At 28.9% G+C, this 26,089-nt stretch overlaps 1 protein-coding gene across 2 annotated transcripts in view; it reads right to left on the reverse strand.

The window, feature by feature from the left end:
* The window catches only part of LOC117174339, a 42,537-nt gene extending 27,313 nt beyond the window's left edge, over nucleotides 1-15,224 (reverse strand). For both annotated transcript variants that reach the window (XM_033363376.1, XM_033363377.1), the window contains exons 1-3: nucleotides 13,953-15,224; nucleotides 5,533-7,498; nucleotides 2,567-2,933 (exon numbers count right to left, since the gene is read on the reverse strand). In XM_033363376.1, coding sequence (XP_033219267.1) covers nucleotides 2,567-2,933; nucleotides 5,533-7,498; nucleotides 13,953-15,081 — 3,462 coding nt within the window. In that variant the 5' untranslated portion in view covers nucleotides 15,082-15,224. The remainder of the gene's footprint in view (nucleotides 1-2,566; nucleotides 2,934-5,532; nucleotides 7,499-13,952) is intronic.
* Between the last annotated feature and the right edge of the window lie 10,865 nt (nucleotides 15,225-26,089).

Here is a 26,089-nt window from a genome sequence, read left to right on the forward strand (position 1 = left end):
AAAGATTTCGAAAAGAAATAGCAAAATAGCGTCAAACAATTTTTTGGATATTAAATCGAGAACGAGGGGTTCAATATTTGGATTTCTGCAAGATTGCGCGGGATTGCAGAATATTGCATATTGCAAAAGTTTTCGACGAATTATGGGAAATAATTCATTATAGAAAATTATTACACGGAAAACAATTATAGGGTAAGCATTGGAACAAATAATACAAAAATATTTAAGGAATTAATGTAAAAAGTAGATAAACTACAAAAGAACGGTTTACTTTTAAAAAAATAAACAGCAAAAATCTGTGAATTCCCTTGATATCTTTAAAATCACTGAAAAATTAATTTAAATCTAATAAAATCTGTTGAAATCCATTAAAAATTTGTAAATCCCCGATAATATTTAAAATAATTAGAAGTCCTATAATAAATCTTAATCTTCTTTCCTTGAATTGTTGCGATCCGTAGAAATCCCTTGAAATAAAATTTAATTTATTTCTTAAAGTATAAATCATTTGAAATCCTTTAAACATAAATTGAATTAAATTTAGTCATTAAAGTTATCCAGAAAAAATGTCAAATTCCTAGATATGTTTGAAATTCCTTTAAAACCTTGTAAATTTAATCAAATCCTTTAAATCTGGTGAAATCCCTTGAAATCCCTTAAAATCCCCTGTAATCTGTGGAATCACCGAGAATCCCTTGAAAATGTAATGAAATTTGATATATTTTCCGAAGATTTCTAGAAATCCTCTTAAATCTTTGGAAATTCTACAAACTTCTGTGAGATCCCTTGAAATCCTTTGAAATCATGTGACTTTTTAAAAAAAGTTGAAGTCCTTTCAAAATCCCTTGAAATGTTTCAAAATTTTATTGAAATATGTGGAAAAATGTTTAAACTCTTAAAAACCAATGAAATATTTTTAAATAATTAGTTGAAATATTTAGAAATTCCATAAAATACTTTTAAAAGCCTTAAAATCCATGGCTGCCCTCAAAGTTCGTCACAATCCTTTGGAACCCCTAAAACCTCTTGATATGTTTGGCAATCTTTAAAATCCCCTACAAATATTATGAAATCTGACGAAATCGCTTAAAACCCATGGAAATTCTTAGAAATTCAAACTAAATTAAAATTACGCCCTATATATCTTCAAAATTATTTAATATTGTAAAATTTCTTAAAATCCCTTAAAATCTTTTTAAGGGATCTTAGGAAGGGTTTGAAAACCTTCAAAATCCTTGAACTTCTTCAAAATGTTTCGAAATACATAAAATCCGTGGAAATATTTTTAAATCTCTTGAAGACCGATAAAATCTTTTTAAATTAATTAAAACATTTAGAAAACCCTTAAAAATTGGTTAAAAAGTCTAAAAATCAAGGGAAGCCCGTCGGAAGTTTCCACTAAAAGGCTTCGAATGTTTTAATATTCTGAAATCCGATGAAATAATTTGAGAAATCCTCAAATCTGTTGAGATGCTCTAAAAATCATTTTTAACGCGCAAATATTTTGTAAATCCGTAGACATCCTTTGAAATTCTTTGCAATCTTTTGAATATCATTAATATTTTGGATATTTCCTTAAAAGCCTTTGAAATTCGTTAATCTCTTTACACCCATTGAAAGCTTTTAAAATACCCCGAAATTCCTAAAAATCCTTTGAAATTTATAATACCCCTTAAATGTGGTAAAATAGCTAGCAATCTCAGAAAAATCGAGTAAAGTCTCGTAAAACTTTTAAATTGCATAAAAAATTATGAAATCCTCTGAAATCCTGTAAAATAGCATAAAATCTTATATACCCCATTAAAATCCCTTACAATAATTTTAAATATCCCAAAAGCTTTGAAATCCACTAAAATCTATCAGTAAAATTTTATTCTGTAGAAATTCTCTGAAATTTCTGGAAAACTTTCAACGTTTTTTTCAATCCATTGAAATCCTACGAATTATTGAAATATTATAAAATTCCTTTACATCTCTTGCAAATACCGAAAAAAATTTCTTGAAATATTCAAATTGTTCTGAAATCTTTCGAAATGTTTTGAAATTCCGTAGAAATTTTTATTAAATCTCGTGACATGTTCTATAATAATCCAACAAACTGCTTTGAAATCTCATAAAATTCATCAGAATCATTTAAAATAATCTATATTCTTGAAGACCCATTGCAATTTTTAAAATCACTAAGAATCTTTTTTGAAATACCGTAAAAAATCTTCAATATCTTTTAAAATTCATTTTAAAATGTTTAAATCTTTGAAATGTAGTGATGAGCATTTGGCCTTGACGTTTTAAAACTTTTTTTAAATCTGCAAACCCCCTTAAAATTTTTGAAAATTAATGTTTTTGACATGGCGTATGGATTACTTTAGCCAATCTAGCGAAGAAGTTTAAAAATATCTTAAAAAATAAAAAATAGTTGTGTCAGCGCGCAGTTGGAGAAAATAGTGGGATTAGAGTAATTTTTTTCAAAAATGGTTGCATCGTTAAAAAAAAGTGTCAATAATAGCGTGAGTCCAAGGCCGGTACTTCTTTTTTTTTCTTTTTTATAAAGCATAAATTCGTTTACCTGGTTCTCAAATGTACAAAGCTTTCTGGTACATATGCCAGTGGTCAAGAATCGATGGCAAACACCGACAAATATTCGATTAACTGGAGGTCTACTCGTTGTTGCTACTTGATCAAAGACAATCAACTGCTTACTCGAATGAGGGAGAGGCTGATTTTGATTTTTGACCCTATTCTGGGGTGGCAAAGGACGCGCAAATATTCCATCTACCACATCGTGTCCTTGCTTAGTGTTAAGCAAGGTCCTCAAATCTCGGTTACACTCTTCCTGATTTTTACGATGAAAAGTATCGAAATAGCTATCCCCTGTATTATCCGAATAATCACTGTTTTGATCTATTTTAGGAAGCAGCATGGGGGATGGACACCTGCGAAAATAAAACCATTTTTATAATATAAACATTAACTTTTTTGATATGCGGAATAATATTAAAGCTTGAAGAGCATGAAATGTTATTTTCTTCAACACATTTCCTCTGGTATACAAATTTTCAAATTCAAACCTTCAAATCTAAACATTTTATAATTTGAAGTACACACTTAAAAAAGAATTTTCAAATTAAATAATTTAATGTGAAACAATGTTTCAATTTTAAGAGCAGGGTGGCTACTCAAACTTTTAAAAATCTAGGCAACATAATATGGTATAAAATTTAAAAATGTAAGTGACTTCAGACTTCACAGCCCAAAATGATTTCAAAACAAGGGAAATAAAGTGATTTAAAAGGGGGGGGGGGGCAATAGGGGATTAAATTTTGTTTAATAATAATAATGTAGCTAACATATTTTTAAGATTTCACGTCGAAATTTATTGCATTTTCATCAAAATAATAAAACGTTCAACCAAAAAAGATGTCTTTTTAAGTAAATAGCTGAATTTTCAATCAAACAATGAAATATGCCACCTAATAGTAGGAATTGTAACAAAAAAAAAAGATCAATTTCGTAACCAAAATATATTAGGAGACATTTCACATAAAAAAAACTTAAAAGATCCGGACACGAACAATTGAATTTTTAAGGGTCAAGGTCCAGAATCACCTAGATGAATTTTCTACCCAAAATTTCGGACCAAAAAAAAGTACCCTTTTTAAGAAAAACTAAGTTTTAACTAAAATAATAACATTTTCAAACAAAGAGTAGAATTTTTAACCAAAAGAGATGAATACTGAACCTAAAATATAATTGTAGACTTTTCAATTAAAAATAATTTACTTTTAACCAAGAAAACGAAGTTTAATCCAATAGATAAATCTTGAATTGAAAAGGGCCAATTTTATATCCAAAAAGTCGTATATTCAACGAAATGGTTGAATTCTTGACCATGAGAGATGAATTTTGAACCAAATATATAATAGCTTTTTTTATTGCGTTCTATTAATTCTGTTCACTATTAAGCGTAAAAACGAGAAGTTGAAAACAGGGAAAAAATATAATTTCTTAAAAAAAGGAGAAGTTTTTGACATTTTTTGTTCAAAACTGCGTTCTATTACGAATAATTTATAACAAATAGACCTGAATTTTCGTCAGAATTAGTAACAATAGCTGAAATTATTCCGATGATTTGACATGGACTTGTTCAAAAACTCAAATTCGAAGTTTAAAAACTCATAAAATCTCCAAATACAAGAAAATGTTAAACTGTATAAACACATTCTAGGGTAATCAAAAGTTGATACTAATAAACTACATCAGGGTGTCTACTCAAATCCAACAAAATTGATTTTCAATCAAAAAGAGGATTTTTCAACCTAGAGCACTACTTTTTACAAAAAAGATGAATTTCCAATAAAATACATGAATATTTAACTAAAAAGGATACGTTTTCAAAAGAAAAATTAAACATTTAAAATTGAGATAAAAAAGTTAATGTTCAACAAAAAAATTAATTTTTAATGAAAATGATAAAATATTTAATTTCAAAAGTTACACTTTCAGTTAAAATTATCAATATTCAACTAAATTGGTTGAATTTTAAACAAAAAAGATTAATTTTCAAGTAAAATGTTCAATCTCCAACTGGAATAGTTGAATATTAAACCAAGAAGCTGAATTTTCAACGAAGAAGATTAATTTCGATAAAAACCACACACAATTTTAACTAAAATATACCATTTTTCATCCAAGAATTGAATAGTTACATTTTTAGTTAAAAATTGATATTGAACTATAGAGATGAATTTTCAACTTAAATTAAAGAATAATCAATTGGAGTAGTAAAATTTTCAATTAAAAAAAATGTGGACCAAAAAAAAAACAAATATTCAACAAAATAGTTTAAATTGGAATAGTTAAATTTTCACTCATAAAAATGAATTGTCAGCCAAGGAAAAACGAATTTTTAATCAGAAAGATGAATTTTCAATTCAAAAGATGATTCTTCAACCAAACACTCAATTTCCAATAAAAAAAATTTTACGTTTAACCAATTAATAAAATGTTTATCCAAAAAAAATATTAATTCACCACGAAAAAGGTTTTAATTGATATTACAACCAAAAAATATCTTCGCTTTTAATCAAAAATAGTTAAATTAATCCAAAAAATACGACTTTTTAACATGGGTTAAATTTCAATTAAGAACGATTTTTTAAGTCAAGAGAGAGAAAAAATGACAAACAAACTGTTAAATTTTCAAGCAAAAAGTTTAAAATAATTAATTTTAAGCAAACGAAAAAGAAAGAATTTCCCACAATATTGTTAAATACAGCAATATAAAGCTACTTTTACAAATAAAAAATCATTATTAAAATTCAGATTGCAATCAGAAAAAAAATAAAGCACGCTTTCGAAAAAATTCCCTGACAATTATTCCAGGTTTTTTTTAGGAAGGGTATATACCCAATAGGTAGGGTGTATATACCCAATTTCAAGCACTCCAGACTAATAAACTTAAAAATCCCAGATATTATCCTTTTCTTCTTCAGTTAAAACACTATGCAAAATTAAAAAGAAATTAATACATACCTCGAAGAAGTTGCAACGTCCATCAGCATCAACGACGGTGACGCAATGACGGAAAGGATATCATCCTGTATATCTTGATCATCCTCGCCAGTGATGGGGGTGTCGATTATTTGGGAATTTGAGTTCTCGCTGATTTCCTGATAACCTTGAATATCCTTGAGTTCTCTTTGAAGTCGCGCCTTTAACAAACGGTCCTTACTTTCGAGCTCGTCCTCTGATGACGAACTATTTTTTGTCGTAAACTCATCATCCGAAGTTTCGCTACTGCTGTTTGAGTAGTTGCTCGGAGAAAACTTGGAGCGATAACCAGCTCTTCTTCTCTTACGACGAATGGGCGAATTCTTCGCTTTTCTTACTTTTCGAGGTTGACTGTCGGAGTCTCCGCGTTCAGGCTCAGGCTCTGGCTCGGGATCGACCAGCGATTCTTTCACCGGGGCAGACTCTCTGAATATTTCTTTCGCTTCAACCCTTGCATGGACTTTTGTTGTTTCTACTCTTGCTTGATCTTTAGTTTCTAATACTGGTTGCACTTTAGCTTCTAATTTCGTTTTGACAACAGCTTCCACCTTGAGTTCCTCTTTAACAAAGTTTTTCTGTTCTCCCATAACTAACAAATTCGCGAGGCTTACATGTGCCGAATCATTTTGAACAACAGAATCCCCAACGCCACTCTCCTCTCTGTAAACTTGAAGATCATTCCGATTATCATCACATATCTCTGTGTAGTTGAACACTTTGTGGTCGGAATCATTCAAGCTGGATTTACAGGAACTGGAGATTTCGGACGAGGTGTCGGTGTATTCGCCTTCATTAGCGCAATAATTCCACTTTCTTCTCTTCAACTTTACCTTCTTCTCACCTGATTGCTCTACTGTCTGTTTATCATCAAACCATCTTCGTTTCCGGTGATTTGGGAAGCTGTAGTGATTGTTGACTCCTTCACTCGCGAAATTTGAAGAATTCCAATCGGATCCTTTGAAATTAGAGAAACCTTCAATGATTTCCGAAGTTCCTGCAACGCTATTAAGTTCCTCTAAATTACTCGCGGTGTAAGTTGTTTCTTCACAGTCGCTCAAACTATTATTCACTGTATTTTGAGATTTTTTTGGTTTGCTAGAGGGTCGAAGGTTCTTATTGAATAAGTTCATTATATGGGGTAAAGGACCTTCTGTGCACTCAATTCCTTTCATAACTACGGATCCGTTAACTACGTTTAAACTCAGTTGCTGCTCTATTGCCTCAACCGGATTGCTCATATGAATACCTTCATTGGTTTCCGTGACCATTTCGTTATTATTCTCAAATTCGCTACCTAGAAAAGTTTTCGATTCCTTTATCTCAACTGGTTGGTTAATATTCCCATTGCTATGCAGAAGCATTTTTTCGTTGTTATTAACCATGTCGTCTCCAAATAAATCTACGTTTAAAAAGTCCAATCCTACATTATCCAAATCAGGGCCCAAGTTTGAAGTTAACATAGCACTCGCTTGTGTAGCCGTGAGGCCTAAATTAACCGAGTTATCGCCACTCATGATTTCATCAGATTTCTGACTCTCCTGCAAATCATTTTTCTGCAATTGCCCCGTATTATTTATTTTTAGGATGGCAATTTTCTGATCATCGGCAGAGTGTTCATTGTAAAGTATCTGACTCTTCCTTCCAGATTCTTCAAAAGTTGAATTTTCGTTTTTAACAGACGTTTGAGACCTAGGCAGAAGTTGAATAAAATCAGAAGGGAGGGTCTCACACTTCATGATCTTTGGCTTAGTGGGCTGTAGAATATCTGGGATAATGTGTTCTGCTACATGAGAGTTTATTTCATCCATTTTTTGAGAATCATTGGAAAATTCAAAATCAAATGGATCTTCTTCTGGATTTTCCATTGGGGCTGGTAGTGGATCTTGTAGGCAATCAAGGTAGGGAATTTGGTTTTCTAATAGAGATTCATCCTTGCTGAAGAGTAAGTCTGAAAAGATTAAGATCAAATTTAGTATGAGAAAGTTTGAATTTAAAACTTTTGTATTTAAATATATTTTTCCAATCAATCTGTTTGAAATTCTTGAATTATAAAAATGAATGTTACTCATTTGTCCGTAAAACAGTAATTTTATCAACAATCAAGTTCTATTATCTATTATCTGAACAAATTACTTCAGGAATCACAGCCCTTCAGTAGTTCACATTTAGGTGAAAAAGGGGATTTTTTCTGAGGAAAAAGGATTTATAGGGTATTTCAATCGTTATTAATAAAGAAATAGTACCACCTTTTCTTGGAAAAATTCCCGTATACTATATCGATGGGTCCTAAAAGAGAATACGCTCTGAGTTGCTTATTTTCTTTTAGTACCGATCGATATAGTCATTTTGTGTTTAAGAATTTTTATTTAGCTAGCTTTGATAATGTATTTAAAACTTTAGCACTTTATATACTAATCAAAATACATCAGGAAAAATCAAAAGATTAAAAAATAAATAAGAAAGAACATTTAAAACATTAAAAAAACATGAAAATGACCCTTTGAGAATCTCCTACTATTTTGTTTTTGTTTTCTTAAGATTAACATTGTTATTCTAATATATTTTCATAAGTTCAAAACTCTTCAGATGTTCAACATCTTTTTTAATGACAGCCAACAAAATATTAGTATAAAAAAGCGGAAATTAAAACAAATATATTGGTCATGAAAGTAACAAAGTTATGAAGATAAGCTTTAAATCGATAAGATCGGTTTACAACTTTTTTTTCTGACTGAATTTGAATATCCGCAGAAGTTTCTAATTGCCCACGCATATCAACTTTATTCCAGACTATTTCCCGGATTTTTCTGGTCAAAAATCACATTTTTCCAAATTACTTTTAATCATAGGTATACCATATTCATAATATTTGAAGTCGAGATACATGTTTTTTTTTTAATAAAACAGGGAAATTTTCAACAAAAGAAGATGATGTTTCAAGCAAAAACGGATGAATTCTTTATCCAAAAAGACGAACGCTCAACAAAGCAGTCAAATTTTCGATAAAAAAAGATGGCTTTTCAAGAAACTAACTTAATTTTCAACAAAATAAATTCTCAAATAAATAGTATAATTTGTAACCAGAAGAGATGATTTCTGGACCAACAACAATATAATAATAAACTTTACAAATAAAAATAATGAACGTTTATCTATAAAAGATAGATTTTTAACCCAAAAAAATTACATAGTTTGCTACCAAAATATGAACTTCAATTCATGTACCTGAAGATCCGAACGTTCAAATAAACGAAATATTTTCCCTTATTTCTATTTTATCTATAAATATTGTTCCAACTGCAATTTAAAATGTAAATTATAATTCTGTTTCAATAATAAATTATTTCCATTATAAATAAAAAAACAAACATTTTAACACTTTTTCTGGTTTACAAAGTCATCAGTAAAAAAATTCGTACATTTGAAAATTCAGAACATTAAGCACATTTTCAATCCGAAAGGTCCGATTTTCTATCTAAGACGAATTTTCAAGAAAAGGTTAAATTTTCGATTAAAATTTAAGACTGTTTTTGTTTAGTAAAATAACTGCATTTGGAACAAAATAAACACTTTTCAATTTAAAATAGTTCACCTTAAACTAAAAAGTTAAAATTTTAAACAAAGAGGTTAATTTTCAATTAATTAAATGAATTTTTAACAAAGTTCAACCACGCAGTTGAATTTTCAAAGAAGATAACTTTTCTACAAAAAAAGCGAATTTGCAACAAAGTAAATGATTTTTCAACCAAATAGTCGAAACAATCGATTTTGAACCAAAAAAAAGAGCAGTTTATATTTCAGATAAAAACAAATTCAACAACAAAAATACAATTTTCATTAAAATCGTTCAATTTTCAGATAATAAAATACATTTTTAACAAAGCAGTACAACTTTCAACCAAGTAGTTGAATTTTTAACTAAAAACTATCAATTTCAGCAAAAAATTGAATGGTGAAAGTTTTAGTTGAAAAAAAGTAATTATCAACCAAAAAACAAAACAAATTTTCCACAAAACAGTTCAATCTTCAATCAATAAAATAATTTTTTTTTTTAATTTCAACTTTCAACTAAGAATGTAATTGAATTATCGATCAAAACTGAGTTTTTAAGAGAATAATCACATTTTTAATAAAATAATTAAATTTGTAACAAAATAATTACATTTTCAAATAAATAGTAGAGTTTTTAACTAGAAGAGATGATTTCTGGACGAACACCCAGGGATCCAAACCTTTTATTTTGCACCCGAGGTTAAATGGTTCCCAGTGTTAGAGTCCAGACTGAATCTTTTAATTTCCTAAGTGCCAGGTTCCGGACCCGTACCTTTTAAATTCAAGAGCCTCGATCCAACCTGAAAGGTTCCTTGAATTATATTTAAGAAATTTAACAAGGCGATTTGACAGAGAAGAAGCAGCAATTTGTACAGGGATTTGAAACTGCATTTACAGCTGCGCAGTAGACTTGCATAGCACTTACAGATACGCAGTACAGTTACATGCCACTTACGGCTGCACAGTAATATTCTACTATTTAAAAAAATCTCATACGGACTTTCAGTAAAATCGACTAGCTTAACAGGATTTTCAAAATTAGAGTAAACTTTTTCAATTTTTTAATATAAATTGAGTTTTCCCAAAATTTAGGTCGCTTTTTGGTTTTAGAATTTTGACCGCAACATTTGTTCCGGGACGAGGTTCTGGTTCCGACTCTGGACAGCCGGAGACCTTCTCCTCGTTTCTTCTCTCTCATTTGGTTACCAACCAAATTTGTAAATTTTAAAAGGAACCTTTTATTTTGGGCCCGACGTTAAAAGATTAAGAGTCCGGGTCCGAACTTTTAAAGTTCTAAAGGGCTCGGGTCCGGACCCGAACCTTTGAAATAGTCAAGGGTCCAGGTCCGAACCCGGAACCAATAAGTACTTAAGGGTTGCGGTCTGGATCGTCTTTTCCTCCACGGCTACCTGCGGAACCTTCCCCTTCCACTGTCAAGCGACACTACCCCTCACTGGATTCGAAGTTGCTTCAGGCCATCGGTGTTAGGTTCCATCGCTGGGGGATTGTATTGACCCTCAAAACTAAATTTTTTAGAAATTGTTGATGTACATTGTTCGCTTTAGGGTCAGGTGAATTGTAAACAATTGAGTTGTTTCAAATATTTTGGCACATAATTGTGATCCTTATCAGTGAGTGTGCTTAAATCTGTGAAAAGTACATAATTTTTTGCAGGTATGCTGTTCTACAATTGAAAGTACTTTTCTTTAAAAAAATCTTTTAACGAAGAAAAACTAATTAAAAAACAATTAAAATTTAGTAGGAAAATTTTGTAAGAAAATTTATAAAAAATTTTTTTTAAAGCTTTCAGGAAACACTGCAGTCGAAGAACTCTCTTAAAATTATTTCTTAGCGACGTATATTAAATCCAATTTTTTTTTATTGAAACCCTTAAACACAGCTTTTTGTGTATAAGAGAAATAGTGCTATTTAATGAATTTTTCTGTTATGGTGAGGAATAATATCTATGAAAACAAAAATTTTTCTCTTCAAAGACGCACTGTAGTAAAAATACAAAATTTTAAAAAAACTTGGTAGCTAAATATTTATTCAAATCTTCTTTACAAACTTTTCTTTTCCTAATAACGACGAAAAGTTGATGCACATTTTTTTCACAGTAGTGAGAATACAGATTGTCGAGAAACATTGTACTTAAAAAAATTTTCCTCTATTTCTTATATACAAATTTTCCTTTAACAAAGTTTTATATCTCTGTAAATTTTTTAATTTTTCAAAATGTTCATATTTTCAATTTTTGAAATTGTCATGTACTGAGTTTTCTTTTGCCGTTTAAAATTATTGATGTGAAAGTAAAACATTTCCAAAATCACACTAGTACAAAATACATTTGTAAAAAAACAAAACATTGTAGTTATATAATTATATAATTCTGCTTTTAAGTATAAACATTGTAGCTAAAGAATTCGTGAAAATAGGTAATAAATTTTCTTTTATCATAAGAATTATTTACGTAAAAGTAAAAAAAAAAAATGGTTTAACTTTCAAAATAAACTTTTCGTCGAAAGGAAAAGAACATTTTTTTAAGAATACTTAAATCATTATTCAAATACAAAGTTTTTTATAATTTGATATTTTTACTACAGGGCAATTTTCAAGGAACTGCAATGTTTTTTGACAAATTTAAACAAATTTGTTAATAAATTGTAATACTGCATCGTAATTTTTTTTTATCAGTGTTCTATGTCGTCAAAAGAAGTTGTTTTAAGAATAGTGCATCCTTTATCAATAGTTATTAATAATATAAAATAAAATTTTAATTTCAAGTTAAAGAATGTATATAATTTAAAGACTGAGATATTAAAAAAGAATAACACTTCCAATTGTAAAACCTGACCCTAAAGCGAACGACGTACATCAACAATTTCTACAGAATAATAACTTCTAGAAACACTTACGTTTGTTAACTTAAGGGAGTACCCTCGGTAATAGAATTACGAATAAGAATCGTTTGATATTTGGATGACAGTTGTATTAAAATGTACTGCAGCTCTGGTTAGAATTTGTTAACCTTTCCCATCTTCATAGTCGAGAAATCAATGATTGAAAATAACATGTGGTCTTATGGGAATACGTACTTTTTGTAGTATGTAATAAGATCGAAACATGAAAAAAATCTAAAATAATTCTGACATAGATAGAATGTTATCCGAAATCCATATCTGCTTCGAAAAGTATCATTCAGAGCCAATAAGAATAGAAAAATAATTATTTATACCGTAAATGTATGACTGGCGTTAATAAACTTAAGGTATTTCAATGTCGCATCCGTTCCACGTGCTCGAGTTTATGCGCAAATTTCGAATAACACGCATGCTCGCGCTCGACCAAAAGCTAAAAATTTTAGAAAAAACTGCAACATACGAGAATCATTGTCAGACCTTAATTTAAAAAGTGGAAAATTGTATTTATTGTTTTATTATTTTTTATTTATTATTATTGTTTATTATTGTTTTCCATTATTATTTATAATTGTACTGTATTGTATGTGTAATTGACCAAAAGTGACAAATTGTATAATTTTTTGTCAATAATATGTTCATATATCATGTTTATACTTTATTAGTTTGGAATTAATCTGATTTTGTATATTTAAATGATTTTCTTGGACATACTGATATTCTTGAAATAGAAATAGATACAAGTTGGAAGACAAAGGGAAACAGTTAAATTTTCCACCAAATAGTAGACTTTCTAACCAAAAGAGCTCAATTCTGAACACAAAGTATAATAGTAGACTTTTATAACATAACGAATAAACTTTCAACCAAAAAATTAGTCAAAATTAGTCATAGATATTCGTTTAAATTATCTTTCAATCATAAATTATAAATTTTCAACCAAAGGATGGATTTTCAATTCAAAAGGACAAATTTTCTATGAAAAAACAAATTAAACCAAATAGTAGAATTTTTAATTGAACGAGATGAATTCTAAACCAAAAATATAATAGGAGATTTTCCAATGAAAAAGAAAACTTTATTTTCAACCCAAAAAGATGACTTTACTACCAAAGGACGAATTTTCAATCCAAAAGAACCAGTTTTCCATCCAAAAACATAAATGTTCAACAAAAGTTTCGAATTTTCGACCAAAAGAGAAGAATGCTAAACCAAAAAATAATAGATTTTTAAATTAAAGTGTTAACTTTCAACAAAAATTAGTTGAATTTTCTAATTGTGTTCAATTAATTCAATTCTCCACCAGGCAAAGAAACAGGAAAAAGAGGAATTTTCTTGAAAACAGGGGAAGAGGAATTATTTAAAAAGGGATAAAACGGGGAAATAGAGAAGAAGTTATTCGGGTTTTTACATCCAGGATCTTAAATATAGATTTTCGACAGGAAATGATACATCTATCAACCCTCATAGTATAAAAGGAACATTCATTTTGAACAAAACACTAACTTTAAAGTCTTAAATATAAAACGAACTTCGCTATTCTTATGAAGATGGTTGATAACACTGAGCACAATTCTTAACACATTTTATTGGAAGAGCTAGACTATATTTATTTTAACAGTAAAAAAATCTGAAAATTCCCGGGTTTCAAACAAATTCCAGGCTATTTTCCGACTTTTTAACAGTGCCCAAAATTTTATGCTAATTTTGAGAAAAACTTTTTTGGAGAAAAGTTGAATATATCGAACCTGAAATTTCAGACTGTGATCCCTGAAATGTACTGTAGACTTAATAGTGGAAATAGTCTGATAAAGTTAATTAAAAACTGTGATTTTGTAATTTTTACTTTAAAAGTGGAAAACATTGTATTCTCGACTTTTTTTTTAGTAATACAACAACTGGTTTATATTATATTTTATTATCTGAACTTACCACGACCGATAGTTGGTTCATTGATTTCCAGTCTACCTCCAGTGGTTCCAGAAATTCCTACTGCTGAGTTTCTGAAACGATCTTTTTGAATATATTCGTTAGCATTAGTTGCTTTGATACTTGAGATTCTAGAAACCGAATTCTTCAAAAACTGAGTTCCATTTGCCTGATTTAAACTTTGATTTTCAATTCCATTGGAAGTGTAATAAGTGTTATGGAATCTATTCTTCCCAAAGTTGGTCTGAGGACGAACGTTCGTCTCGTTCTCTTCACAACTTAACGGACTTATATGAAGCAAACTATTAGAATTATAGGTTTGCTGGTACTTTTTAAACGAAGACTGATAATTTGAATCAGATGCATTGCTCGCTTTCGGGAAGGTTGCACCTTCCAGTATCTGATTTTGAGCCTGTGTATTCACGCATGCTTTCGGATGGGTAGTTTTAGTTTCGCTGACACAGGTACCCCCAACATTCAAACCTGGAAAATAGTCTTTAGGTTTCGTTCTCTTTGTCAATACCTGATTTGAAGAACTACTTGTGTCGAAATAGGATCTTGCCGGATTCGAAAAAAGAGTTGTTTTCCCTGCCTGGCTATTGCTGAATCTTGGAGTAGGATTCGCATTGCTTGTAGTTGGCAAAGAAAACACAATCCCAGAACGCGGATGTTCAATACTGTTCGGTTGAATAAGATAACGCTGAAACTTTGATGGGGCTCCAACTTCAACGCATTTGCGAATCGTCGGAACATGTGAAACCGACGGACTTTGTGAACTCGTTGACATTTGTGGACTTCTTATCGTGAGAAACGGACTTGAACTTCCGTCTTCACTGCTGTTTTTCGGTGTGAACAAAGCCACTTTCTTTCCAGTTATTTTTTCAAACTCGTTCCTTTTCGTCCTCGATTTGCGATCTTTCGTACGTTTTCGAGCAGGTGAAGCACCTGTTTTTTGTTTAGAGTCAGCTTTTAACGATTGAGAAGAAACCGCTTTAGTGGCCTGAGAACTTTTTTCTCTTTTAGAGCCAGAACTCTCATTCTCTCTTTTTTTGCTTTTCTTTTTCCGGGACTCGTCTTTGTACCTTTTAAAACAACATTTATTGTAACATGGAGATATACGATTAGGATTCATGGTACATATATTAGGTTCGATTCTACTTCGCTTATAGTTTTCAAGGCTTTTCCTTAGAACTTCTTTTAACTCCTCTTTCGATGAGCCTCCTTCAGTAGTTGCAATAATGCCACTCACGGATGCCTTATCATTTATCCTCTCTTGACTCGTTGATGCTACACTTGTTACATGCGACGTCGCATTTTTTATTTTTGACCCTTTATATGTTGAATGTAAACTACCAGTTTTCCAAAAAGCATTTGATGTTGTAATATTCATCAACTCCTCGCTTGGAGTCAATTTCAATTTCTTAGGGCCAGAAACTTTCGAACTAAACGAGTCTTTAGTACGCTTCGATCTAGACGAGTCTTTAGTCCGTTTCGAATTTTTCTTTGAAGAGCTTAGAATGTTTGGGTAACTTTCATTTTTCGTTATCATCGAGGTAAGCGGACTGAAAGTTTTTAAAACAGAGGGTATTTTGGAGTCATCTAATTTTTCACATCGGACAATCGGGGTTTTCTGTAGAATCCATGCAAATTTTTCTCTAACTGCAGCAGAAATCGAAGTAGTTCCACTGAAATCCTTTTTCTTCGATCTTGCACGTCGCGAGTCGTTCAAAGATCCGCTACTATCCTCACTCCTTATCTTTCCCATGATGCCTTCGTCACTTAATTTTTTCGGTATTTAAACCCAGAATCGATCCTTCAACAATTGTTTTGGACGATTTCAAAAATATTTACAGGTAGCAATTTATAAATGAAAATTTATTAATCATTATAGATGTTATTCATTATTTCATTGACCAACATGAAATATTACCATGAAATCTGGAGTAAAATATTTATATAATATTTCTTAAATGTGTAAATAACTCTCCTTTGCTTAGCTTATTGCAAAAAAAAATATAAGGCGATTGTTTCTTGTATTTCAAGGATTCAGTAGAAAGACTGAGAACTCCTAAAATTTTAGAATAGTGAAATATTATTTACAACATTAAATTATAATTCCAGGGAGTCTAATTTTCCTGGCCACACTGTTTTCCACGACCATATTTATGTCGGGAAGAAAACATTTATTTATACGTGCCGAACTTATTCTCAATCAGAGACTAAAGTGATGAATATTAATTGAAACAATACTGCTGATCACAAGTTAGACACCACTTGCTTATCAATTATTATTGCTCTACTCAAGTTCTTTTAACGTTAATGATATAAGATTTGACATTTTTCCCCTAAATAGATTGAAAGCTATTGAAATTCGCGATACAATTGGCCAGGATGAAGCTATTTTCATTTATTTGAGAAGGCATTAAAAAGTAACTTAAATTTTAATAGTTTCTTAAAATTCGAAAAAAATAAAATAATAATAAAAAAATAAAACAAGAATGTTGGAAAAATTTTAATAATTTTTCTGCTGAAAGAAATAATGTTGTAAAGTATATAAAATAAGTAATTATGAGGTTTCTATCAAATTGATTTACATTATATATTCATTTGATTTTTGTTATATTATTTTTTTTTTAATATCTTCTTAAATAATTGACCAAATATCTTCATCATGCTTTTTTTATAAAGAATTCTGATAACTTTCAACCTATTTAAGGCCATGTGAGCTGATTCCTACCTTACCGAAACTTTTTTTATTTGAGTTATTTTCACACGAAGCACCACATCGAGTTAAAAATTTGGGATAATAAATAAAAAGTACTGAGGAAGGTGGGTCTGATCCTACATTTTAATAATTATGAAAAAAGCAAAATAATATTATTTATAGAAAATTTTTTTTTCATAATTATAAAAATTTAGGACCACAGCCACCTTTCTTAGTGCTTCCTATTTATTATCCCAAATTGTCAACTCGATGTGGCGTTACTTGCAAAAATTATATGGGAAATAAAAAAAGTGTCGGTAAGGCAGGAATATGGTCACGTGACCCACTCATTACATGGCCTTAAGGGACAAATTTAACGCTCATATAATTAATATTAAAATAACTTCAGCAATCGTCAAAAAACTTTCATGGTATCATAAATAGACGATATTGTCAAGTCACTAGATTGCCCTGATTCTCGACTAAAGAATAAAAGAACAATAAAGTATAAAAAGTCGATTTTGCAATTGAAGAAAAACATTCTCCATCCTAAATAGACTTTCCAAGGTTTTTTCGGATCGTCTGGATTTTTTGTTTCACGAGACACCCTGAATTTGTACTTCGACACTTATTCACACACGAAACAGTGACCAGATTCCGTTATTAACTAAATTCCATTTCAAATCAGGTCAAATTTCAAGAAAGGTATAGGTCTTGGTGTCAGAATGATTTATTATTTGAATATATAAAGTTTACGTGGAATCTCTAGATCTTTCGATTGATTCGAAAAAAAATTAAAACTAGCTATTTAAAAAAAAACAATTGTTTAAAGTAGAGTTTGTGAGAAAATCCATTTTCAATAATTTCTGAAAAACAGCCGCTACTTCGTAAATTTTCAATTTTTTTTTTAATCAGATAAAGAGGAAGAATTCCCATGCGAATAAAACATGAAAATACCAAACACCTACGCTCGTTCGAAAATCAATGTATTTAAAGAAAAGTTACTGTCCATTTTTGGGAATTCACAGGTAGTCTTCGAATGATTGTGAAAAATAAAAATAAACTTTCAATTAACTGTGAAATACGACTTCTTTTTTTTACCGTAGAATAATATATCCAAATACCAAATTTTTCTGACAAATTTAACTGGATCTCTCTGCCTGACTTGAAATGGAACTAGTCAACAATATTATTATTTTTGGAATAGAGAAACCAATATTTTGGGAACATTTTTTAATTAAAAACAATAATAAAAACAAGGCATGGACACTATTTTATTTAAAAACAGATGCGGAATATTATTTCCATAAAATAAAAAATAAAGAATTAAGTTTTTAATTATAAAAACGCTAAACACAAAAAAAACATTTTGCAGGCTTCGAACTTCTGTAGCACTGAAGAGCATCTTTTTTTTTAATTAGCCAACAAGAATTCACAACTATAATTGAACACAATTACTATAAGATCGAAATATTCAAAAATATTAAAAAATGAATAAACTGACATCTTTTAGAACTAAACAATATTATATAAAAAAAGTTTTCAATGACTAAATTCAAACTAAAAAATCAATAATTTTAACTCTAAATCTCGGGATATGAAAAAGCTTTACATTTTAGGTGATGAAATTTCACTTGCATAGCCAGAATTTTAAGTACCTACATTTTTTTAAACCTGTAAAAAAAAAGAAATTATGCAGGATGTCTAATAATTTTTGTCTAAAAAAATTCCGGTCATTTTATATTTTGTGATATATTATTGATTCAATTAATTCTTCAGAAATTTTTTTACACATAATATGGGAAATGTAATCAAATTTCGATGTCTTAATTACCTGTGCAGATTTGGTTAACATGGCAGTTGTTATTTTTTATAAACATATATTTAGTTAACTGACTGGTATTCCAATTGGTCACTAATTCTCACATATAGTTTTTAATGTCTTTGGTATAAGCGATTAATTATTGAAGAGTAATGACAAAAAACTATTTTTAATCTTTTATCATTACAGTTTAATCATAATTAGACTTCACAACGCAGTTTATGTAAAATTCACGTTGTATTAAAGGAACGTTTAAATTATTTTTTAATCTTTTCAAAACTGCTAAATATCTCTTATACTTACTCGAATTTTGTCTACAATATTGTAATCTTAAAATTCTTTTTTTTTTAATCTGTTGAATAAGTTTTTAAAATTTTAGGAGATCACTTGAAATCTTTTGAATCTTTTTTAAGTTTCTCTTAGAATTCTTTATTTAAAATGAAAAATCATCTGAAATTCTCCCATGAATCTTGAGAAAACTTTTTTATTCTCTGGAAACCTTTCAAAATTCTTGAAACTTTTCTAAATTTGGTTTCGAAATCATCAAAAATTCAATAAAATAGTTGAATCTACAGACAAAAATAATTATTTTTTTAACCAGTGGCGTTTGTAACAAAAAAAGATTCAATTTTTAAGAATAGAGAAGATTTTTCTACGAAATAGTTGAATTTTTTAAGTCAATTTTTAACAGCAAAAAAAGAATTTTTAACAAATTACAGTTAAATTGAATCAGAAAAGACAAATTTTCAATAAAATGATCGAATCATCAAACAAAAAAAATTAATTTTCAACCAAAAACCATTGCATTTCTGACCGACAAGGTGGAATTTCTACAAAGAGAAATTTTTTGTTCGAAATCTCTTAAAACTTGGATTTTGTTTTGGAATTTTTTGAAATGTTTTCAAATTTTTAATTCTTTAAAATCTTTTCAAAACTTCTAAACCTTCTAAATATCTTTTGAAATGATATAATCTTTCCTGAAATTAAAAAAAAATCTTGCATAATTAAAAAAATTGTCTTAAAATCTTCCGTGTTCTTTTTTGACAAATTTGGAAATATTTTTAATTTTTTGAAACATTCTCTGAAAATTAATGTTTCAAAGTAAAAAATCATTATAAAATTTTTCCAAAAATCTTAAGTAAATTGATTTATTCTCTTGAAGCTTTCTAAATTGCACATTCTACTAAACTTCAAAAGTGATTCGCTGTTCGAATGTATACTCCCCGTTTTATTTTATTACCGAATTTCCCCCCGTAGTAAAAAGTGGAAAAAGTTCGAAGCCTGTAAGTAAGATTATTTAATATTAATCTATTATGTATATAATTGAATTTATTATTTTATTTAATAAGTTTTCGATGATTTCATAAATTTTCAGAACTGCGCATGAAAGTACGAAATCGGAATCTCAATTTCTATAATTATGAGAAATTACAGGTAGAAATAAGGACTCGATCCATATAAACAGGAAAATAGCATTGTCCTTGAACTGTCCCTTTCTAAACCTATTCAAATAAAAGTTTTGTAACTAAAGCCATTGTTACAAACATTTCAAAGAAAAATGTTAGGTTTCTCAGTAAATTCACGAAGTACACAATAAGAGTTTGTCAACTTCGCAAAGTTTTCTTATCAATCACTTTTTAATTGCTTTTAGCTTCTGATAATACATTTTTTGAACATGCTTACAAAAAAAAATAATTAGCCGTAACCTCAAATTTTGCTGACCGCAAAAAAAGCGAAATAGGCCAAAAAAACCATCATGCAGTACGACAAATAGAAAATTTCTGCAATTTTATAACCTATTTTTTTTTAATTGAGAAGTTTATAATACTTAACAGCTTCTAAAAAAAAAACACATCTAATTGAATGAAAATGTATTTATCATGAAAACCAAAAATCTTTTTACGCTACTCAAAATGTCAAAAAATCTTAAACCTATAATAAAACTTTATGAAAAATGGGTCAGGTGTCAAGATGACTAAAGCTTTCAATAGGGTACACTTATTCTTGCAGATGGTGAATAAAAAGGTTCGGAGCTGTGATGATGTTTAAGATACATACCTTATCTCCTCATATTGCAACGGAATCTGCTTCATCGACTTTGCCGTTTGAGATAGATAGGGTCCATTGTTCTTCCTTTGTCCGTCGCCGGCATTACTTAGAGAACTATGATTATAAGTTAATTAGATGCTAAATTTTCCATACTCGTAAAAAAAACGTTTTAATGAAGAACAAGCTTAATGCGGACCAGGAACTTACTGATGCTAAAACGTCGTAAAATATTGTTCTCGAATTCGAAATTAAGACGCAGCAGGCACGTGGACGACACTAGACACTTGGACAAACTCCGATACACATTATCGTCAATATCGCCTATCAGTTTTTAATATAGATTTTTGAAATCCCGTAAACGTAACCAGAATTCACTGTAAAAAAATTCCACGATTAACTATTTTTTCAAACGTTTTATAAACCAGAGGCAAACACTGAACGAACGCGAAGTGCAATAACACAAGCAATCACAAGCTCTGAGAATACATCGCGGGTTTACGTTTATCGATACAGCGAGAACAGTCGTGCCAACAACGAACACAAAAAATAATTAATAAAACGGGAGGAAGAGAGTTGAATTATTATTTTCAGAACGTTTTTAATTGAAAGCATGTTTAAACAATAATGATAATTTTCTGAAAGAAGTATTTTTCTTGTGTATTTTTTGAGATAGAAACTATTTTTATGTTGAGAGGGTTGGCAGAGACTCAGAGAACGAGTGTTTGATCGTTTGGAGAGGACTTCACGTTGGAGATATTTGTTTTGAATTCTTATGTTAATTTTATTTAATAATAATGAAGAAATTAGAGATATTAGAGATAACTCGGAACGTATTTATTTTTGAGTTTCGGCTACGAATGTGCATTTTTTCGTTTAAGGATTAAAAAACTGCATCTCGTGCATTCCGAATCAGGGGCGGACTATGAATTGGAGCCAAGAGCCATTTTTCAAGGACAGCAAAATCCACGGGCGCGATTTTGGATTGATTGTCGAGTTTTTTTTAATCCTAAAAGATTTTGATCTAATGTGCACATATTTTTCTACAATTATTCAAATAAAGGGGAGGATGTGCCTGTAGTAGCGTAGCGATAATAACTGCCTAGCTGGATATTTGTGTCATGGTGCGTTATATTGCGCAATTTCATGGTCAGTTTTCAGACGGCCCTGATGTTTACAATCGAAGGCATGGATTTGAGCCGAAGAACAGAACGAAAATTGGCACAAATACAATTCGTGTTAATATTATGTTTTCTTATTTATTAAATTAATCGTTTATTTGTAAATTATTAAATATTTATCATAATATATATGAAATATACACATAATATTCATTATAATTTATTTCTAAATAATTAAATTTTGATCATTTAAGATTTTTTAAAGAAGTAAATTTGAAATAAAACAATTTTGAATGTTTCAATTTAAAATTATAGTATTTTAATGAAGAACTTAAAAATATTTCATTTATTTAAAGTTATTTATTTGGGAATATTTCAAATTCAACGTTTTCTTAGCTATTTTAATGTCTTCAATATTTAAAAGGTCGTTTAGTTTGAAAATTTAACCCAAAAACATGACTTATCAATAAAATAGTTTAATTTTCAACAAAAAGTTTAATTTTCAGCCAATTAGTTGAATTTTAAAACTAAATAAAGTAATTTGTTAACCGAACAGTTGCATTTACAAACAAATAGTAAAATTTTAAACCTAAACAAATTAATTTGCAACTAAACGGTCGAAATTTCAAATAAAAAAAACAACTAAAAACATTTTTTTTAAACAGCATTTCAAATAGTTGAATTTTGAAGCCAAAATACTTTATTTCAACCAAACAAGATTAAGTTTCGATACAAAAAAAATTATATTTCTACCAAAAGATAAATTTACAATTAAAAAGGCTGAATTGTCTGTCTGAAACGAAGAATGTTCAACAAAACAGTTAAATTTTGGATAAAAAGGATAACTTGTTAACAAAGTGGTTACATTTTGAAATAAATTTCCAACGAAATAATAGAATTTTTAACCAAACGAGAGGAATATTCTGGTCTAAGACTATGATAGTATATTTTTCAACTCAAAATAATGAACTTTCAACCATAAAATAACAATTTACAACTAAAAAGCTGACTTTTCTACCAAAAGATTATTTTTGAAGAAAATATGTAGTAAGATTTTAAACCAACAATAAATAATTCTGAGTCCAAATTACAGTATAGTAGACTTTTCAAAAAAGAAAAATTAAGTTTCCAACGAAAAATATGACTTTTTAAAAAAATAGTGGAATTTTCAATCAAACACTTAAACTTTTAAACACAAAGTAGACATTTAACCAAAAAGGATGAGTTTGCAATTAAAAAGGACGAATTTTCTATCTAAAAATACGAATGTTTAAAAAAACAGTTGAATTTTGGACGAAAAAAGATAACTATTTAACAAATCTGTTAAATTTTCAACAAAATAATTTTTAAAAAAGACGAAAGTTAAAAAAAAAGTTGAATTTTCTTCATAGAAATATTAATTCTGAACTAAGTGGTGCAAATTTTCAACAATGAAGATGAAACTTTAAAAAGAAAAAATTAATTTTCATGCCAAAAGATGGCTTTTCTACCAAAAGATGAATTTGCAATAAAAAAAGGAACAAATTTTCTGTTTAAAAAGACGAATATTCTGCATAACAGTTGAATTTTTGGCCAAAGAACATAACTTTCTATCAAAAGCTGTTAAATTTTCAATCAAATAGTCGAATTCTTAACCAAAAGAGATCAATTTTGCACCAAAAATATCATAGTAGAGTTTTTAATGAAAAATAATTAACTTTCAACCAAAAGGGCGACTTTGATATTTAAAAACATAAATGAAATATTTTTCAACCAAACAATTAAATTGACAACCAAATAGTCGAATTTCCCATATGCAAAAATTAATTTGCAGCCAAATTGTCGAATTTGTAAACAAAAAAGATTAAACTCCGACCAAAAACAGCTGCATTTGCAACCAAATAGTTTAATTTTTAACCAAATAGTTGAATTTTCAACCAAGTGATCAAATTTTCAACAAAAAGTTAATGCATTTAAAATTAGTTTACTATTACGTATTTCAAATAGAAATTATACAATAGGGTGGCTCAAAAACGCTTCCACATCCGAAAAAAAAGAAATTCCCTAATTTTTTTATTTTTTTATTTTTCGATTTTAACAGGTGCCAGTTTTGAGTTGAAGTTTCCCATGTAAAATGCATAGGGGAAAATTATTTTTTTGAGTTTTTGGAATAATTTTTTAGGTTTTGAAAAAATGTGACGGGAAAGTATGGAGGCCTGTTGAGAATTATCGAACGAAGAATTTTATATATTAGATATATAAGGGTGACATCTCTAACACACCCTCACGAGTACCTGAAAACTACCCGTAAAACAAAAACTGTCAGTTCTTCATGGAATTAACATTTTGATCATTGGTTAATTAATTATTTAAATAAATGAAATTTGTTTAAATTTTGTTTCGAAAATTTGTCCCCCCCTTTAAAATTATTACTATTATTCTAGTGGAATATGTAATAATATTGGTTTATTAATTTATAATTGTTTAAACAAATGTAATTTTTTTGAATAATTTTTGTTTGAAAGTTCCTTTTTCTCTAAGAATTATCACTATTGGCCTAGTGTAATATTTATTAACATTATTTCATTCATTTTCAATTATCTTAACAAATGAAATTTGTTTAAATAATTTCGTTTTGAATTTTTTTAAATAAAAATTATTACTGTGGGTCTAGTGGAATATTTATCAGTATTAATTAATTGCTGATTGATAATTAGTTTAATAATAATTAATTTATCAGTTATTTTTAGGTAATAATTTTTATTAAAAATTTTTTTAAAAATAAAGTTAACCAAACTATGTTGATCAATATTCCACTGTATAAATAGTAATAACTTTTATCAAAAAATATTCACAAAAAATTTCATTTGTTTAAAAAATTAAAAATTAATGAACTAATGTTAATAAATATTCCACTAAGCCAATGGTAATCATTTTTAAGGAAAAAATAATTTTTGAAAAAAATTGTTCAAACAAATTCCATTTATTTAAATAATAAACAATTAATGAACGAATGTTAATAAATATTCGACTAAACTAATAGTAATAATTTTTTCACTAGCCTAGCAGTAATAATTTTTAGGTTGGAAAACGAATTTTCGAAAAAAAAAATGATTTATTCAAATTCCATTTTTTTAAAAAGTTAAAAATTAATTAACCACTAATAATAAATATTCCACTAGACCAATGTCAATAATATTAAGTAAAAAAAGACAAAAATACATTGTTGAAAAGATCAATTTCATGAAGAATTGACATTTGTTGTTTTAAGAGTAGTTTTCAGGTACCCGTGGGGGTGTGTTAGGGGTGTCAAACCCATATGTCTGATAGATAAAATTTTTCGTTGGATAATTCTCTACAGGCCCCCATACTTTCCCGTCACGTTTTTTCCAACCCTAAAAAGTTATTCTAAAAACTCAACAAAGTGATTTTTCCCCATGCATTTTTCATGGGAAACTTCAAGTCAAAACCGGCAACTGTTAAAATAAAAAAATCGAGAAATGAAAAATTAGGGAATTTCTTTTTTCGGATTTGGAATAAAAGTGGGGGGGGGGGTCTTTGCTCTCTAGCATGCAAAAAAAATTTACCATGCATTTTTGGATCACCCTATCATACAATTTTGAATATTCCAATCTAATAAAAGTATTCAATTGCAAGCACTTTAATTATCAATTTATCATTATTCAAGTTAAAGTTATGAATATGCAAAAAAAAATATATTATGATAAACTTGTTTTGAAATGATACCTTTTCAAATAATTAAGATATTAAACTTTACTTTAACGACTTTTCCAGAATTTATTATTTTCGCTTTCTGCTTCTTTAAGCAGACATAAGAACTTTAATCTTTTATCACTTTGCCTTTTCAACATTTTCTAAAACTGTTGCTTGCTTGGATAATGAAAGAAATGGTATGCAAAATATCGAAGAATGGTCAAGGAAATTTTGGTAATTCCTTTAAAAAGAACAAAATTTATTGTGTAAACATTTTCCTCTCTCGTGTATCTTTACACAAAAAATCAGAATGTTGATTTCAGAAATATCGCCGCAATTGAGTTAACTGCCAAAATTTTCGACATTTTTCTGGCGGATTGCGGAAGTGTGAAATCCCTCACCAGAATCAAAATATGTATCAAAGTTAAATATCTTATTTAGTTAAAAAAAAAAAACAGAATTAAAAAAAATTGTTAGAAGGATTGTTAGCATTTCACCTAAACAAATTTTTACAATAAAGAAAGTAGCCTGCACACCAAATGTTATGATTTTGTAACTTTGTAACAATTATAGCAAAACTGAAGCGCACCGTTTAAACTAAGTCGAAAATTTGTTATTTTGTATATGCATAATTTCTACATTTGATTAAACCCAAATATAGAAAAAAAACACAAGTAGTTGTTAAGATAGAGTAAGAAAATCAATAAAAATAGTTAATAATGTGGGATTATAAACAAGATTTCGATAACAAATG

This window comes from Belonocnema kinseyi, chromosome 6 (assembly GCF_010883055.1).
Source record: "Belonocnema kinseyi isolate 2016_QV_RU_SX_M_011 chromosome 6, B_treatae_v1, whole genome shotgun sequence".
Taxonomy (NCBI): domain Eukaryota; kingdom Metazoa; phylum Arthropoda; class Insecta; order Hymenoptera; family Cynipidae; genus Belonocnema; species Belonocnema kinseyi.